A 20,047-nucleotide genomic window follows, 5' to 3' on the forward strand; every position below is an offset into this window, starting at 1 on the left:
CAAGGCTTTCCAGCGAAATGGCTTACAATTTACTTCAGAAAATAGCGCTGATGTAGATTTTCATTTATATCTAAATTAAAAAAACGAATTAATAAACGTTACTTAAAAGTCGATGGAAAAGTACTTGCAGATTGATATTTTGATAGTAAGTGATGGCTAGGTCCAGGCATTAAATTTACACATATTTTTATAAATTATAAAATTTGGTTAGAAATTTTAATAGTAAAGCATTGATTCTCAATACTAGTAAACTGCGTTCCTGGAAATGAGTAAATGTACATCATGTACTGTATACTATTTCCGAATGATTATGTTCATTCTTGTAAAGAATAACTTATTCAATTTTAAAAATTTTTTAATTTGACTACTAATGTGATAAGAAAATCATCTTAACGGTTTGCGATCTCAATACTTACCGAATGTACGGAGAAGTCAAATCTATTATAAGTCAAGATCAATTTATAGAATTTTACTTCGAAATTTCGTATTGAAATAAAATATTACAATGACTAATTTAGTTTGTAACAAAGTAGAGCTTATTACTACATATTATAATCTTGTACCAGTAGCCATTGTACAGGATAGCTTTCAGGTTGATTTTATCAAACTTACAGTCTAATCTATCGCCATGTTGAATGAAAACAATTAGGTTTAGATCGAATTCTTATATTGGTTACTTTGTTACCGTTATACTTGCTTCAGAGTATTTTAGATACATTTAAGTGCGGATATATATTAATGTTTACAATAATTTTATAGAGGTAAAATTTAGATTTTACATGATCGTACACCATTCCTATAGTAGATCTTTAAATTGAGTGAAAAGAAAAATTGTGATATAAATTATGCCGTTAAGTAGAGCATAACGTCCTTATACGAGTTTCTGTTAGAGATATTTTAAAAGCAGTTGATTTCTAGATATCCAGACAATGGAAAATGGGATAGTCGATTTTGCACCTTCATTAGCACATTGTTACTCAGTATTTTATTGTAGTCATAATCATATTATTGTGTGATCGACAGCTATGCAAGAGTGATATTGCAATTTCCGTTCCAAAATCAAAGTTATTAAGAATAAATCGCCATTTTTTACCAAATTTTTGTTCTACCTCCATTCATTGAATCATTATTAGAACTGAGATATTTGCCGTTCAAATATACCACTAGAAAAAGTACCTTCTATACCATTGCTATAATCTGAATATTTACAGTATATCCATTTATATATTTTATTCGGAAATTGAATATTATGGCATGTTTATTATAATGCTGATGTGTAGCACAACGCTGCAAAATATACCCTGGGAATAAGTAAATGAATTTTGCAATTGATTAATTAATCATTTTTACTGATGAAGCATTAAAATGATAGTAAATGCAGTCATAAAGATTTATCTTAAGCAAGCATTATCACTCAGGTAAAGCTACAATTTCGCAATAAAATTGTATTGATAAAGACTAAAGATGGGAGAAAATTCAATGGTTGAAATAGGTCATGGTCGATTATGACATAAAAGAATCATAACGTACCATACGATACATACAGGCTATTATTGATCAGTTATCATATTGATACAGAAGAATAATTTCGCCACATGATTTATCTTTGAAATTTATGATAACTTTAGGCGATAAAAATCGAATTCGCTGCACAATTACATAGGTCTATAGCGTTTTGTTGATGCAGACAGTGCTTATTTTGATAAGTGCCAAGGATAACAAAAAATTTCAACAATTGGAATAGCCTATAATGGATCGCTTAAAGGCCGTGATGCTGTATTATTCTTCTTATGACAGTAAAATGAATAAATAGATACATCAACATTAAATAATCAATTTCATTTGGTGAGGGTTTATCATATAATTATTATTGATGAACTGTTATGGTGATAGAAAGAGCAATATTTCAGTTTACAAGGTTATAATACCCATCTCCACTTAATATTTTATGGCATTTTAAGCGATATAATTATGAGTAATGGATAAGAATAACAGATCAATATTCACGATTGAAATACTTTGCTATCGATAACCATAAGAAAATATACCATTAGTTGAAAATTGAACGGGGCTGAAGAGAATAAATTTTCGCATCAGCATAAAATTTTATTCTATATTAAGACTACAGCATTTTTATTTTTAGTATTATTTATTATTATTGATGAAGTATCAAGACAATAAGAAATACTACTGCAATCAATTTGACAGCAGCAGACGGTAATAATGAATAATTAACAAAACTTTTAGGAAGTGATCATTGATAACAATAAGGATTAATCTTGCAATAAGATAATGTCTCTTATCTAAGAGCTACTGCTTATTTAAATAAGGTATTGATAAAAATATAATTATTTACTACAGTAATCACGTAGTGCCATAAAGCGTGAATGATGAGGAATATTTATCTTTCCTTAGCTTAAGAGTGTGTTATATCGTGTTTTTGTATGTTGATATTGCATTTTATAACAGTAGGAAGAAAAGCCTACATCTATTATTGTATGCGTTAGAGGCTCTATAAATAAGTTTAAAAGATGAGGAAAAATCAATTGAGTTTATATCAGTTAGCCTATAATGATCGATGATATTGTTGTATATCAAATCAATCATTTCTAAGCAGTATGCTTTCTCAGATCTAGTTGATAAAAGCAATATCATAATTGGATCTTTTCTAATATTTTATTTTTGAAATTGAAAATTTATCTAAATTTATCTTATAATAAGCTAATGGCATGGCTGCATTCCTTAACAACCAGGACAGGTGTTGTAATATTGAATATTTAATCCATCAAGGAGTTACGTAAATTAAGTAAACAATGGAGAAAGAAGCTCCATTAAGGTGATAGCATGAAATTGCTTTATAGTCAGGCAAATTAATAGAATATTACTTACGTAAGATCTTGTAATCTATTGTATGTACCTATCTTTAATATTAAAATCGGTGATTCTACATTTGTGCATTACCTGATTTTGACTTTATTGTAGTTTAACGGCATGTGAGTTATTATTTGAGCAATACGCAGTAACATCAGGATAGGAAACATTCTGACTAATCCAAACTCAAAAAATAAATTTGTCAAGATTGCTGAGTGATAGTAAAATTATTTTTCCTACACCTGATGGCTTCTAATCTACTTGGACTTAGCCCGAAAGAATCCGATGCAGTCTCTGTTAAAGCTAGTTGTTTGTCGTTGTACATTTCAGGAATGACTTGTGCATTTTGTGCCAGAACTATTGAACGAGAATTGCAAAAACAAGAAGGTAAATTCGATGCTAGCATATCGTTATATTTTAATCTGTATAGTTGTACCATTTACTTTAATTTCAAGATTTTAAATAGTATATTTCTTGTATTAATTCTATCGCAATAAAATTATGAATGATCAGTTCAGGACTAGTTGTAACATGCTAACAAATTGAACATATTTAGGAAGTATTCTAAATTAGACATGATATAATCCTAATGCCGCATGTAAGTGTTACAAAACAGCTCTGCAGCGAGATAACGTGAAGTGCGATCAATAAGTTGATTCTCTAATCTACGTATTAGGGAGCAATATCTGCTCTATCAGAAAGATTTTTCCTATGCTAGTAGACTACGCAAAAATTTATAAGCCTCGTATTTTACGTAAAACATTAATCTTAAGAACTCCCTTTATCATACGATATACCGCATTTTTATACTCATTTACAATAGTTAGACATCCTAGTTAGTAATATTAATATTGAAACCTTCAAATGAATCAAAAAACAATTTTATCTACTTCTACTTAATGAAGACAGCAATATTTACGAACATAGACGTCTATTGACTAATACAAAATAGTCAGATTACAATATGTCCTATCACGGAACATTTCCATGATAATTGTAATCTACAACCTACCATAAGTAAGTTATAATTGCAGTGATTAGAATTGCAAGAATATTTAAATCAGAATCTCACTGAATAAGGGTAAATCAAAAAATTAACCTAACATATATATTTCTACTATAATCTCAATATTACGGTGCATAACTCTGTAACAGTAAGATTTCCCATTACCCTATCATTTAGGATATCTGGTTTTGAATATTTATTCGAAAAACTTTGTAGGGGGTTTTTTAATCAATCTAAAATATTGCTGTCAGACCGATAAGTGTTAAATTAAAGCAATTTTAAGTCATCTAATAGTGGAGCATCTGTATTAGGATTACAAGCTCCTATTTTCTTTTTATGTCTATCATATTCAGCCTTGCAAAACAAAATCCTATTTGTGGCATTCAAATTAGATCTTTTACTATTCTTACGCATAAGAGTATAATTTTATCGTCTACAATAGTACTGCAGAAAATATTCATATATCAATATGCAATCTGTTCAATAAATTTAAAATTATAAGACTTATATATAACATTTAAATTAGAGCAGCTCTACTACCAAAAAGCCAACAGCTGATTACTTTACGCTATCTATTAGTGAAAATCGATCCTAAGATCATAAAACTGCGATTACTCGCTTCTGATTAGTTTCTGACTAGTTTTGTCATATTAGCTTTGTTAAATAGAATCTTCATGACACTGTAGAATTGGTCAATTGGATATAATTTCATAGTTATATGTGAAATTTAAGGTATTCTTATCGCCTAGAATTGTATCGAAGTGAATATATGTTTATGCCGTTACACTTTTTATTCTATCTATCTCAAGTACAGTAGCCGTATAAATATAAAGTTATAGCAGTTGTATTATCTAACATGCGGTAATTGATTAATTTTAGGCTATTTAATGTTTTGAAAATTCAATTCTAATGCCCTAAATTAGGAACATTTATCCTCTAATTGGCCCTTTGAATCATTCGTCAGGCTGTCCTTTTAAAATAAACCTTTTAGATTGCATACACTCGTCAAAATTAGATATTAACCTAATCTCACTATTCTCTTCCTATCATCATTGTAAGCAATGGAGAATATTTATGTTAGCATATTCGCATATGACTTTACTTGTTATTAAACCATTTTAAACATTTTTCACTCGCAGATACGAATATGACGTAAGTTATAATCAGCATATAAGTTAACTTTAACGAATCCTTTTTTGGTATTAGTTTAACAAATTTTGCAGCGTATTAATTTGCTTTAAATCATAATATTTAGCTAACTTTCTACTTTAATTTATCAGTTCATTCGCATTTATTGTACACGACATAACTGTATAAATTTTTATTTTGAGTGATAAAAAATAAGGGCCAAATATCTATTCAAATGTTTGTAACATGTATTTTTATTTATAGAAGCTTTCGCATAAACGTATACAACCGTAAAATTAGACTAATTCTGTCAAAAAATGAAATAATGTAAACAGTCAAGAGTACATCTATATCTTTTCCTAATGTAATGCACACCCTTCATCCTCTCGGTAGTCGTATAAATTTATCCATAAGTAACATTAGAGCAGTACTATTATTAAATCATATAAAGTCAAACTATCAAAAGTACCTCCATACATTCTCGTACGGTTGCGCTGGTCTTTTTATCAATCAAAACTGTCGTATAAATATAGATGATCACTAAATTAGGGTAGTTTCATCAAGCGATGAAATGATGCCGAATAGTAAGAAAGCATTTGTATCCTGATACTTGTCTTTTCATCACTTAAGCTATCGCTTAAATATAGACAAGAGTTAATAAAGCAATAATATGATAGCGTTGATTGATCATGTTTGATATCGATACTGGAAGCTAAGGTATTGTGTGCATGCTTAAAAATTACAAAAATACAAAATTTCATCCTTTTTGCTGCTCTTCTAGTCCTTTTATTGTGAATTTATAACTATTATACAGGTATGAAGATAAATAAGAGTTAATTTTGAAAAATTTAAAGAACCCCCCCCCCGTCCGTAAACTGCTTGAAATTATCCTGTACTAGATTATTTATGCATACAGTATATCAAAGTGTTACCTAAATACCGATCGACAGGAAATAAACTAACCCATTAGTTTAACAAATTCATACTATTTTTGGTTCTCAAATTAGGAATTATTGCTGTATCAGTGGCTCTATTATCATCAACAGGAAATGTTATTTACGATACTAATCGATTGAAAGCTATTCAAGTGCAAAGTCGAATACAACAACTAGGTTTCACTGCCTCAATATTATCAGAAGATGATCAGAATAAAAGCCGCATCGAAGTTATGGTAAATAACCTAGCACGGGTACTGTAATAATCGTTTGATCAAGTTATAGACTTAATATCCCATTTTATGGCCTAGATTGAAAATTTAACATCCACCACTTGCATTGCTGATCTCAAATCCTCATTGCAAAGAATCCAAGGTGTTCAAACTGTAACAATCGTCTATCAAACTAAGCGCGCTATCATCAAATTTGATCCTAATCTAGCTAATATTCATCAGATCGTTAAGAAAATTCAGGTTGAATAGTTAGAGCTGACACTATAAAAAATTTATAGCTAATTCTTTACAAGTACAGAAAATAATTTATCCTATAAAACTTGTAAAATTTTGGGCAATAACCTCGCTAATAGAGATTTTCATTTTCAGAATCTTGGATATAAAACAAATCTAATCACGCATGATTCTATGCAAAATAACCTTCAGTGTGGGAAAGATATCCTAAGGTAATTTTATTGGAAGATCTTTATCTAACTATCTGTAATTTTAATCTAACTTTTAAATAAAAAATTAAATGTTAAAGTTAGAAGCTATTTTTATTTTAACTGTAGATGGAAGACTGTATTTATAACTTCTATAATATTTTCCATACCTGTTGTGGTTGTCCTGATCGCTTTCAATCAAAATAGACGAAAGCAAATTATTATTTTTCCTGGTGTATCATTAAAGAACCTACTTTTACTCGTGCTGTGTACTCCTATTCAGGTCTATTACCTCATTTATTTCTTGATTTTACAATATCAGCGAGCGATAAATGTTAAAAAAGCTGATTTATTTTTTGTAATAGAATAATACATATAAGTAGTTATGGCAAAGGTTTACAGAGTTAAAAGCTGAATTTAATTTAGTAGTAAGATAGGTGTTGCTTAAATTTCGAAGTCAAGAAATGACATCGATCGATAAGAACTTCCTATTCCCAATTCAGATAGCTTGCAACTTACGACTATTATAGCAGGGACAGTTCGGCAAGCATGGTAGTTATACAGAATCATTAAGCACATGTATTCAAAAGCTATTTTGTAATATTTATAATTAATTCTGGGAGCTATAAAAGATTAATAGGATTAGCTATAGATTGGACTAAGGGAGAATGAGCAATTGCATACAATCATGAAAGTACATATCTAGAAGCCTTTTCCTTATATCTACAATTCTGCCTTAGAGCTATAAATGATTAATAGGATTGAATATGGCCTTAAGGAAAGAACTAGGATTTGTGCAGAACTGTGTGAATATTATAAAATTCATCTCAAATAATCTGCTGTAGAGAAGAAAGTCCCAAGCCGTTCAGTCTATAAACTAGATAACTAGAAATATTGTTAATCTATTTGAATTTCTAATGTTATTGTAGGTTCTTGGTAGTCTTCAAATCTATCCAGCCTCTTACCATGCAATAAAGTATCGTACAGCAAATATGGATCTATTGGTGTTTATAACAATCACTATTGCCTATCTATACTCAGTAAGTTTCGCCATTCACTGACTATGCATTCTTAAAATTATAACTATTTATGAAACATTCAGTTAAATATTACCTTAACTTAAGAGATATTTTAGTCACTTACCTTAACATTATATAATTATAATTTGTCTTAAAATTGACTTCTACAAATCAATATCAATATGAAATTTAGCAGAAAACAGCTATTGATTTTCAGTAATGGAATTATTTTCAATCATATGCCTTGTTATATTAATGCTATCGTATTATTTACCTATAAATGAAATATATGTATTAACTTCTTGCGCTTCGCATAAGTAATTGACTGTAACTTTGAGATACGTAAAAAACATATAATTTTTATTGAAAGAAAACGGCTGTTAAAATATTAAACATTACTAAACTACTCTAACGGCTAGTTTTAAGCAGTAACATACTGTAGCTTTGAGAGATTGAAAATAAGATGGCTTCAAAACATTCGTCTACCGAAGTTTTTAGTCGGGGAATAATTTTTAATCATATACCTAATTATACCGATATTATCGAATCAATTACCTTTAAAGATATATTAACTGGATAAACCTTTAGAAGCTTGTGCTCCTCAAAAGTAGCTTACTATAATTTTAAGATAACTATAAAATGTACAATATTTTTTATTAAAACAAAATGTCTACTAAGATATTGAACATTAACAAAAAATTTCACCGGCTAGCTAGTAGTAGCATACTGTACGGCATTAGAACATCGAAATAAGATAGCTTTAAATATAATATTGATCTACTAAATTTTCAAATATTAGCTGGATACAGTATCATAACTATAAAACAAATTGCAACTTTCGGATATAATTATAATAGCTTGTACTGCAATCTTTGCAATCATGCTATTACAGAAACTATCTACAAAGATTGTAAACATTAATTAAATGATCCTTTCTATATCCATTATTAAATAGTATGACAATAAGCTATATTAATTAAGTATTTCGAGTACAATTATATGGGAATTTACGGGAATCACTACGAACTAAACTATTCAACTTTAATGAATAAGTTTTAAACAGTGGACATCTTGTTAAAAATATAAATTTAAAAAATAAATTACTGTGCAAAGTTACTTGAACAGCTATCATCGCTTTACTGAAGTTTCACAATGAATGAATCTCGCTAAATCCCATTTTAATAATTACCAATAGGTCATTGCAATGATTGTTTCGGCAATAGCTAATCCACAAACTAGCCCAGACACATTTCTTGAAAATCCTCCATTAATCATGACATTGGTTTCACTAGGGCGATGGATAGAAAGTCTTGCAAAGGTAAGCTATGAATACTTTTCTATGTTGTGTTTAAATTGCCTGTTTACGTGGATATTTTCGAGATAATTATCCTTTAGCTAAATCTTAATTTGTATTGTGTTCATATAAGAATAAAGCACTAGAATCTGCTAGACGATTTCTTCCATCGACAAGTACAGAAGCTTTACTGGTTGTTCTAGGAGCAAATGGACAAATTGAAAAGTAGAATCAATTTAAGCACATCTACCTCTAATTTCTAATATTATTCATTTGGATTTGAAGCTATAGCGTACAATAAATTTTTCACTTATTTAACTAGAGAAGAAATGATCCCTACGGATTTAATGCAACGTGGAGACACAATTAAGATTTTACCAGCTACTCGAGTACTAGTTGATGGAGTAGTCATCGCTGGATCATCAACGGTTGACGAATCAGTTATTCTAGGGGAGACAACACCTGTTCAGAAGCAAATTGGTGATAAAGTATTTAGTTTATCTATAAATCAACAGAATCCTCTTATCATTAGAGTGGAAGGAATGGGTATGAATACCTTAGCATCGCAAATTGCTCGCTTAATTTATAAAGGACAAAGTTTAAAGGTTATCCATTGCTAATGAACAGTATAAAGTAGATCATTCTTTTGAATCTTTTCAATTCTATTTGCTTATGCTATTATTTCATTCATGGCTACTAGGTTCCTATCCAGCTATTAACCCACAGTATGGCTAATTACTTTTTCTGCATCATTATTTCTTTATCTATGATCACACTGATATTATGGATCATCATCGGCTATAGTAACGTCCAACTTATAGATTTTCAATTTAATGTAAGTAATAGTTGTTTCATAGCTGGGTAAAATTTGGATTAAATTAGAATGTGCTGTATCCAATTATACATAAAGCATAAGCATCCTATACTGAGGCAGGAAAATTAGTTGCAGGTTATCTCAAAAATTGATCAATGTAATTTTCATATGTTTAAATTAGAATGCGATATATCAATCTATCTTATATCAGCATATCTGCTCATCACGAGCTAACTGCTGTGCTTTGTGTTGTTGCAGCCAAAATTCTACAACATCCACGAAGTAACATTGGAATTTGCATTTCGTACTGCTATTGCTGTTCTTGCTGTTGCCTATCCATGCTCTTTAGGCTTAGCAACACCAATAGCTTTGATAATCGGGATTGGCATTGCTTCAAGAAATGGTATTCTTATTAAAGGAGAAAAGCCACTGGCTCGTGCAAAAGGGGTTAGCTATAACAAGATTTGAAAAAATTAACTTGAAGAAAATTAGAATGGTTGTGATTTAACGAATTAATTGAGGTTTATGGTGCCTTAGAATTACTTAAACTATTCCATTATTACAATTTTTTTAAGTAAATAAAATAGAAACTAGCATCGACTAACGATGATGCTGATAATCTGCAAGTACATAGAATCGAACCAATTTTCTAAAAAGTTATCACTAATGCGAAGATGAAACTTTCTATCCAGCTCACAACTGTTTTCCTAAATAAAACTGGAACAATTACAACAGGAAAATGTAACGTAAAACTTGTGCACAGTTTTGTCGACGAAAGACAATGTTCCAAGTCGAAACTAATAGCCTTGGCAGGTGCTGCAGAAGCCTGTAGTGAACACTCCGTTGCAGTAGCTATTAGCAATTATGCCAAAGAGGTTAATCAGTGATGTAGCCTAATTTATAATTTTAATTTTGACTCTTTGGTAGTAAGTAAGCCTTTCTTCAATAATCTTTTTCTATTACTATAAAATTAATTCCAATTTGATGAAATCCATCCAAATTTTACAGCGTTATCGCTTTTTTACAGTTTTTTCAAGTAGACGTTCTAGGCGATGTTAGTGATTTTCAGGAAATGCAAGGCTTGGGGATACAATGCACCGTCACTGATATTGATAACTTGCTAGAAAATACAACTTATGAAGGTTTTTGCGCGGATTTATTAAGGATATAAATATATATTAATGAAAACTGCTTAAACATATGCTAGAAAATACAATATAGAAAAGTCTTAGTTTCAATATATTATGAGCAGAGACATGTGAAAAATGATCTTCTGCTTGTATTCATCAAATAATGTTCCTATTACTATTTAACACTAATAGCTATATCTACTGACTATAATAATACATTTTCTATTTCAGATATACCCATTAGCCCAAATTCCATCAATAAATCGTATAAGCTAATGCGTATCGACAGTGTAAGATCATATAGGGTTGTTATTGGTAATAGGCAGTGGATGCATCGAAATTGCATTTATATCGGTGATGATGTCAACGATTCTATGCTGAAAGAGGAGAGAAATGGAAGAAGTGCTCTATTGATAGCAGTTAATGGTGAATGATTATGTAGTAACAAGAATAAGTTACAGCCTTGAGCTTCCATACGTTCATAATTAATGCCTACTATTTCATTAGATTTAGCAATTGGAATGATATCTGTAGAAGAAAAGATCAGATACAATGCACAAAATGCCATCGATGCTATGCGAAGAATGGATCTCGATGTCATCATGTTTACCGGTGATAATCGTCATACTGCAACAGCAGTAGCAAGTCAAGTATGCACAATTAATCCATGAAATAGCTGTCACCAAAGCAGCTTTAGAATTATTGACTATAAAATGCAATAGATAATCATATTAGCATGCATTAATCTCGCAGAATTGTTTAAATTAAGAGTTGCTAAGTCGTAACTCTGTAATACATGTATGTGAAGCCAAAGCAATTACCGGTAGGCTTGCAAATACTATTGCTAATCAGATCGATATAATTAGGTTGGAATTAAACATTTATTCGCTGAAACGACTAAATCAAGCCAACTAGCCATCTTACAAGCAATGCAAAGGAAGGGTAAAGTTGTTGCTGCGCTCGGGAATGATTCATCAGATTCGTCTATTTTAGCTAATGCGGACATCGGCATTGCTATTGGCAGTAATGCACATCTTAGTATTGATTCAGCGAGTATTGAGATTATAAAGGTAACTGCAAAATTTGGAATGCTGTTAGTGTAAATTGATTTTTGGATACGGATGCTGCCGGTAATAAGATAATTCTAATCAAATTAAGAAATACTTCGCATCTATTATACAATATGAAAGCATATATACTATCACTTAATAAAATCATGCGATAATAGCTAATATTTTAGCCATCTAGTAGCAAAAGCTTCTAAATCATTAATGTTAATAGAACAGAGTAAATTATCCGTTCATATGCTATTTTTTAAATTCTTCTGTCAAGTTTGTAATTACTATAAATTGGTGTTTAGTTATGCTTCTTTCATGTAATGACTAATTGATCGATTTCACCTTGAATATTAGGATAACTTGGTTAATATCGTATTTGCAATTAAATTGGTTCGCTCAATCAATCGAAGAATTCATTTCAATCTCGCTATTGCCATCATGTTCAATGTTGTCGGAATCTGTCTAGCTGCTGGCATTCTACATCCTGTTGGGTTCACCCTCAGACCTTGGCAGGCGAATGCTTGTGCGGTATCAATTTCTGTCCTAATAATTTTATCTTCTCTTTCACTAAAATGGTACGAAATTTGTCCTTATTAAGTATTTCTACCTTTTACAGACTGTTATATTTGCATATTGATATCTCTATACTTGTTTATAAATTTAGGCATAAGTCACCAAAATTTAAGGCAAAATCACAAACATTACCCAAGCGATTCAAATTTAGGGAAGGTAATGAAGAAAATGGAGTCGAAATTTGGGCTGATAATAAATGTACGAAATCTTTAGAATCCTCCAAGGAATCATCTAAGTCTTTATTAGGTGGTACTTACAGCACAACAAATGACAGCTCCTTTATGTAAATGTGGAAAGATAGTAATAAACAATGATGAAATTCGTAAATTAGAATAAATGATTGATAACTACATACGATATAGGATGAAGCTATTACTGTAGCAAATAAAACCACTAGTTTGGATGCATGAGGCTTTCAAAACTGCTTCAATGGTGAACTATGGAATGTGTAAAGTATCTTTTATTCGGAGTAACTATTCTTTCCTATACGAGAATCTTGGAGTGGTCTATTGTAAGAAACATGAAATATTGAATCATGTTGATTGTGATAATGATGATATATTCATAACCATTTCAGTATCATTTAATGTAGCACCAATAAAGGCTAAAGCAAACTTTTAGAACCCTTCTATGACATCGTACTTTGATAGCTAGACATAGCCAATATCATCAATAACGATTAAATCATTAAACCGTAATCTTGATACAAAAAGAAGAATGCTAATTGCATCTGAAGGAGAAATTAAAGTTTCGTATCTATACTGACTATTATGTAGTAACCTATAATATTAACGTATATTATTGCTCGATTTCTAAAGTAGTTACGAGTACTGATATAACACTAGTCTAATAATTACAAATGTCAAGAATTTAACGCTCATATAATAGCTACTTATGGATTAGCCGATAATTATCTAGCTAAGATTATTAATAGCATACTCAAGTTTTTTTATTTGATCAAAAACTGTTTATACCACATTTTGACTTCAAAATACTTAATTAATTAGCTATATCACTTATTTTACAGCTTTTAGATCATATTTTTCCAGAGCATGGAAGTAGATTTGCATTAACAACTATAGAGCATTAGAATTAGACACCTTTTGTCACAGTTTATTTAAGTTAATTGCTGACTAGCTAGCTTGCGGACCCGATCGGTGAAAAATATCTCACTTAGCCACTAAAGTGCTTCTTATTAACAACTGGAATAGGTTATATCTTGAAAGTCACGGATTGTGTGAGTATGTAGTAATTTTCATGATCTATCCTATTTTTGCATCATTCAATTCTTAGTAGAAAGATAGTATGCCCGTATGAGCCATCCTATTGTAAAGACATCGTAACTTTTTGAAAATAATTGATCGAATTTGAATGGAAAATCTTATTTGCATATTTTAACTTCATTTAGTATATTAATAGCCTTTCAGTTATGCAGTGAGTAAGGATTTTTAAATGATTTACATTAATAATTTTGCATCACTTAGCGATATGATGCCATGATTAGCTAAATGTTGCATTCTATCGTAGTTGCGTATATAATTCCATCTTCAATTTCAACAATGACTATAACGTACAAAGCAGCATTTAAGAGCGCACGGTACATCCAAATGATCTATTCAATTGAATTAAAATTGGTAATGTCCGATAGTCTTACTCCATTTTATCAATATGCCTAGTCATAGATAATTACCTCCATTATTTTAGTATTTATTAATTGAAAATCTATTACTAATTAATTAAAAAATGATTTTATGGCATAAATCTGTTATCGATTTAACTTCTTTTACAAAAGCATTTTAAAATTGCTCAAAATAGGCAGAAAAAATTAATTTATCTCTATCCATAATGGTAAAAATACAAGCAAGTTGATAAATTTCTTCTGAAAATTGGGCAAAGATGCAATAAGAATAAAAATAAGCAAGGTGATTTTAATATGATGTCGCGCAGCTATGGGCGATATGATATCCATACAACTGAGTAAAGTATATTATAATCTTATGAATTATAAATAATCAATACAAGCAGCAGTAGTTTTTGAATTGCAAATAATCATTAGAGGCAGTAGATGCCTAACTCATAAAATTACAGCTGGCCACCGGTTTCACATGTTCAGGAACGAATGTGAATCACAGCAGGTGGACAAAAATCGAACGATAATCTTTATTAATACTACGTCAGATTACAAATGTTTATTTTTACTACAATACAAACGGCGCAATGATTAGCAAAATTTATAAAATACTTCCGATAAAAATAATTATAATTGTGTCCAACCCTACATTATTAGGTCGAGCGTATATATTGATATTTATCAAATTGAAATTAGTTACAGTAATTGCTATAATCAATCATCAATAATGTATCGTTATTATCTTCAGTCTAATACTCTTAGAAATAAGACTTCGTTCTACATAATTACTCCTTATTTACTCGCAAATAAAAGTGCCATACAAAGTTCAGTATTCTCAAGCATTATATAATATCGCAATTAATTAATTTATTAATGAACTAATCGACTATGTCCTTAAATTTTACGTTAAGGAAGGACGTATCTTGAAGTAATTTACGGAAAGGCTCGTAAATTATTTAAATTATTATTGTGATAGCCAGCAGTGCTGCACACATAATTATGGATAATTCTAATTTATAAAGATATAATTAGAGCGTTGATATTGCAAAAATTTTATTGTTATCTAACTGTTTCACATATCCTTGCTAATTTAATTAACTGTAATAAATACTTTCAATGCTGCATGAAATTATAAACTTAAAAAGTGATTTGAGTTACGTAACAATTTATGCCATCCATGCTAAAAAAACAGAATAGCTAGCATGATATTAAATCCAATGATTGCAATAATAAAAAATAATAAATATATCAATGACAACGATTGAATTTCAATTCTAGAAAGTGTTTACCATTAATGATAGTAGTCTGTTACAGTAGTTATTTCGTTATCAAAATACATTGTAGTAGCGTTCTATCTATGAATATAATTAAATAATAGATTGCATAATAAGGGATAACTTTTCATGTATTATCTGTTGACTACCTAAGTATCTCGTATTATGACCATAAGTAATCGTGTACCAATTTATAAAAGCAAGCTATATTATGTCCTAGTATCAATATGAAAAACGATACATTAGTTGGAAATGAAAAAGGGAAAACTTGGTCATATCGAAATCATGTAAAATATCAATACATTGATGAGTTATAAAACTATCCAGATGGATACTTTACCGAACTTGTGTTTTATTATAATCATTTCACACGGAAAGGATATTGATCTCTTTGAGAGAACTGTTATCTAGACATTGAATGAGTTAAACAATAGCCGTCCTAATTAACTTATCAATTAATAGATAACGATAGAAAATAACAATAGGAAAGGGCTAAATATCGGTCATCGATTACATCACCAGTTTATTACTATTGTTAGAATTAACAAAACGATTGTGCAAACAATAGACCTTATCTACCATGGTCAGTAATCAAAAATGATCCATTGGTGGTAGATTAGCTACTATCATCATTAATTAACCGTTACTATAAGATTTAGAACAAAATGGCGTATAAATGGCGTTAAAACTAAGCTATAAATTTGCTTGCAATTGTCGGCTAGATACTGAAGGGTATCATGATGCTAAGTTGGTACTTTTAAAATTACAGCCGGTATGCTTGGTTTTTTACAATCTAAATATTTTTGAGAGCATGATATTGTTTTTCAATTTCGTTAATCAATGTAATGTAGAACTTGATTAATCAATAGGCCTAAAATAATGGTAAACGATATGCAAAACAGATACGTTACATTGATTACTAATGCATAAGTACTAAAATTTTACGCTCAACCATCTGTTTATATTGAATGTAAACATTGCAAGACTATACAAGGTGCAATACGACAATAACGTATCTTTCGTAATATACAATATACAGTAAATTAATTAATCGATCAGTAAGGAATGAATCACCGATTGTCTATAAACTAAAGGGGGGAAATTAGCGGCTATTCTTTTAATTTTTATAATCTCTAAATTTCTCTATTAGTTTCTTCAGTATACTGTAGCGCATCTTACTGAATCTCATCGACTGAATTAAAATAATTTCATAGCAATGCCGATTAGCCTATCTTCAGCATTATATCATTCAGAACATAGCAGTAAGCGATACCTTTTACACATCAGGCACAGTGAATGTTATTATCATTAGCATTGCTCACCCGATTAAATATATCTAGTTTTGGAACAGATCACAAATTGTGTCTTTAGAGCGCAGTATGGCATAAAAAATAAGGCCGATTATGTTCTTAAGATTAGAAATGATCGAATTCGCTGTATTGGCCATGACCAATCTTAAGGACAAAATCGGTCTTAGAAATGGCCGTCACGTATACCTAATTTGATTTTAAAATATACTAAAAATATCAGGCTCTATTTCAACTAAAAATGTCAGATATAAAGACCATATAAAAAGTCTAGTTATAAATTCTCTAATCCTATACTGCATGTAGGTATATCATAGATATTAAAAATTAGTCTTACGACGTATTTCTCATCAATTAGTTTATAAACGGTATAGCTTTATGTAATTAAGTACGTGCAATATCTCTTATAAGAGTTTTAAAGGATTTGTAGTAAATTAGAGTAGTTTATATATTCCTCACCAATTAGATATTTATGACTCTTGGTCAATTTAATCATATAGAATTTTTTCAGAAGACAAGTACAACGGTAAGCCTGACGTATTAAGCTATCGCAGCCCTTCCATAAAAACTGGTTACTCTTTTAATTCTGCTATGACAAATTCCGATCAATTTAATCATGAAAAATAAATATAGAAAGGAAACCATTGATTCTCAAGTTAAATTAATTTTTCGATCTTCCTTCAGCCTTTACATTAGCGGCTTTTAAATCGGAAAAAGTAGGTGAATCAATTGAAAAATGATATAATTGCAGTCATTCCTCATTCTACCAATTGGCAGAGGAAAAATTTCCTCCAAACTAGTAGATTCCAATACATTAGTATCTGTACTGGTAAAGAATCTAGAATATAATTTAATAATAGTCACTATACTGTAACCCATTACACGACTTGAACTTTCTTACTGTAATAAATTACTATTCATTACTATTCATGACCAATCAGATGCAATACTGCAATTTAATAACGAAAATCTTTCGCTGAGCTTATTAACTCTTAAATACCGCATATACGAAGATATATGAATATGTAATAATCATAAGATTCGATGAGACCTTGACAATAATCACTTATTGAATTGTCCAGTAGTACAACATACTGTATGTATACATCTAACGTATCAAACATAGTTAGCAACAGCAAATACACTTATTCCTGTGATCAAATTTTGTTACATTATAAATGCTTATTATTTGTAGTATTTTAGTACTGCAATAAATTTTTTATATATGATTAAATGAAAAGTAGATAGACTTATTAAAATATAATATGTCAATGTGGCAACGGAACGTTAGCAAATTAAAAAATAGCATCATTGATAGTCTGTCAATACTGCAATAAATCTTGTACATTTTAACGACATTTAAAGTTAAAAGATTGTTTGAGTGCTGTAAAATCTATGCAGTGCAGTGAAGATAGCTTTTTGTGAGATGGCTATGAATACTAGAGATAGAAAGATTAAATTTTACTTCAATGTTGAAGTAATGTGCTTAATTACTAATATTGACTCAAGATTTCCAAAATAAGTTTCATTTTAAATCACTATGAATCAGCCAACGTTGATGTGTACGTGGAATTCTATTTCCTTTAGGTATGCTTGTTCTATTTTAGAATTAAAAGAACGTGAAATATTGATCACTATCAATTTGCAAGAAGTGTAAGACTAATTTAAAAAGTATCAAATGCTATAAATAATATAGGAATGACAAATTCTATCACATCGCCATAACTTGATTTAAAAGCCCAAGAAGAATGTCGAATTTATAAATTTTTCAACTCATTTGCCGATAACACTTACGATAAAATAAACTAATTACAGTTGCGGTTTTGTAACTGTCAAAATAGGAAATCTATGTGCACATGGTAACCGATATTAATGATTCATAATGACTAATGAAATCGTCCTGCATAATATATCTTGTTTATATGGATACTTTATTATGCATTTTAGCGAATAATTTTTGCAATAAAACGCAATAGAGACATAGTAGGACTCTGTGCTTTGACATTAAGATAAGAATTTTAACAGTTATTGAATTATGCTATTTTTCTGCAAATTTCTATAGAATTTCAAGACCTACAGCCGAGTTTTATAGTTACAATTCGTTAAAAAGGACATTTTACGTACTTAAATTCCAATATAATTGAAATAATCTTACTAATATTTCTCTATTTCAAATAATGAAAACATCTATGTTTATTTGATTTATTGTCAAAATAAAATCATCTTAATTTCTATAACTATCCATTATGCAAGATATTTAATCGAGTACCCTTTAAAATTAAAAGATAAGTATTTAATTGATTCTGCTCACTGAATTATGAAAAGAAAATGTATTCTAGCTATGCAAAGTAAAATGAAACATCTATTGATACCATGAGCAGAATAACATGTCGTAAATCGTTAACAGAGTAGTATAAGAAAATCAAACTTTTCAACGCTACCATCATTTTCTAAAGTAATAGTTATCTCCAGTTATTTGATCTACAATTTCTACCTCCGACCACTTTTCTCTACTTTATGCCAATGTCACAACCCTCACTTGTGGCAAAGGAAAGTAAAGAACTCTAGTGTAGTTGCTTAAAACTTGGGCTATTTCTCCCAGTACTTTCAGTTTCTATGAGAGAAGTATTTGAGAACTCGATTTCTCGGCTGATCTCCACAGACAACTGACTAATTATTACACTATTCTTCACGATATGAGTCTTGCCGTTTCTTGAGCAATTTCTTACTTTATTCTAAAAACACACGCGCTTAAATAGGTTTCTACAGTGAATCCCAATATTAACGAGTGAGAATTCATGCTTTATAAGTTACATTAATTAGTATAATACCATTACTAAATATACATGTCGATATTCTCAGACTTAGATAGCTACAAGCTATCAGGTGTTAAGACGCTTAACCTTCGTCCATATACAGCTCAATTTTTAGAGATTAGCACACCTTATAAACCTACAGTAAATTAACTGCTAACAACTTCTATTTTTATCTCATTTCTACCATCCTATTATCAGCTACAAGCGCATTAAAACATAGCACATAACCTTATCTTATCTATTCATAAGCATTCATTAATTTACAGTTACTTAATTAGTAACGGCGTACCGTGACAGCCAATCAATTCTACAGCAAAAATATTTAAAATCGAGCATAATGTATGAGTTATCAAATTAGCTCTTTAAATTAAAGTAGATCAACTACAATTTATAACTTTGTAAATTATGTAAACGCTATGCATAATCTCAGCACAGACCTTTTCTAAATCAGTCTTTTAAGCATTAGCTATTTCTAAAACTCAGAATAAAAGGTTCCATTTTTTAAACTCAGGCATACCATTGGGGATCTATCAATAT

General features: G+C 30.0%; 1 protein-coding gene across 1 annotated transcript; it reads left to right on the forward strand.

The window, feature by feature from the left end:
• Positions 1-3,116: 3,116 nt before the first annotated feature.
• TRIADDRAFT_25021 (uncharacterized protein) lies at positions 3,117-12,507 on the forward strand (the record flags this gene model as incomplete). Its single annotated transcript, XM_002112342.1, has 17 exons — positions 3,117-3,258; positions 6,013-6,176; positions 6,252-6,413; positions 6,543-6,619; positions 6,725-6,878; positions 7,525-7,635; positions 8,810-8,932; positions 9,042-9,133; positions 9,231-9,513; positions 9,609-9,743; positions 9,981-10,169; positions 10,415-10,597; positions 10,750-10,864; positions 11,045-11,278; positions 11,360-11,502; positions 11,719-11,922; positions 12,265-12,507. 17 exons carry the CDS (start codon positions 3,117-3,119, stop codon positions 12,505-12,507), a joined length of 2,754 nt encoding a protein of 917 aa, XP_002112378.1.
• Positions 12,508-20,047: the final 7,540 nt, after the last annotated feature.

Source organism: Trichoplax adhaerens, genomic scaffold, assembly GCF_000150275.1.
Source record: "Trichoplax adhaerens TRIADscaffold_5 genomic scaffold, whole genome shotgun sequence".
NCBI classification, from domain to species: Eukaryota; Metazoa; Placozoa; class Uniplacotomia; order Trichoplacea; family Trichoplacidae; genus Trichoplax; species Trichoplax adhaerens.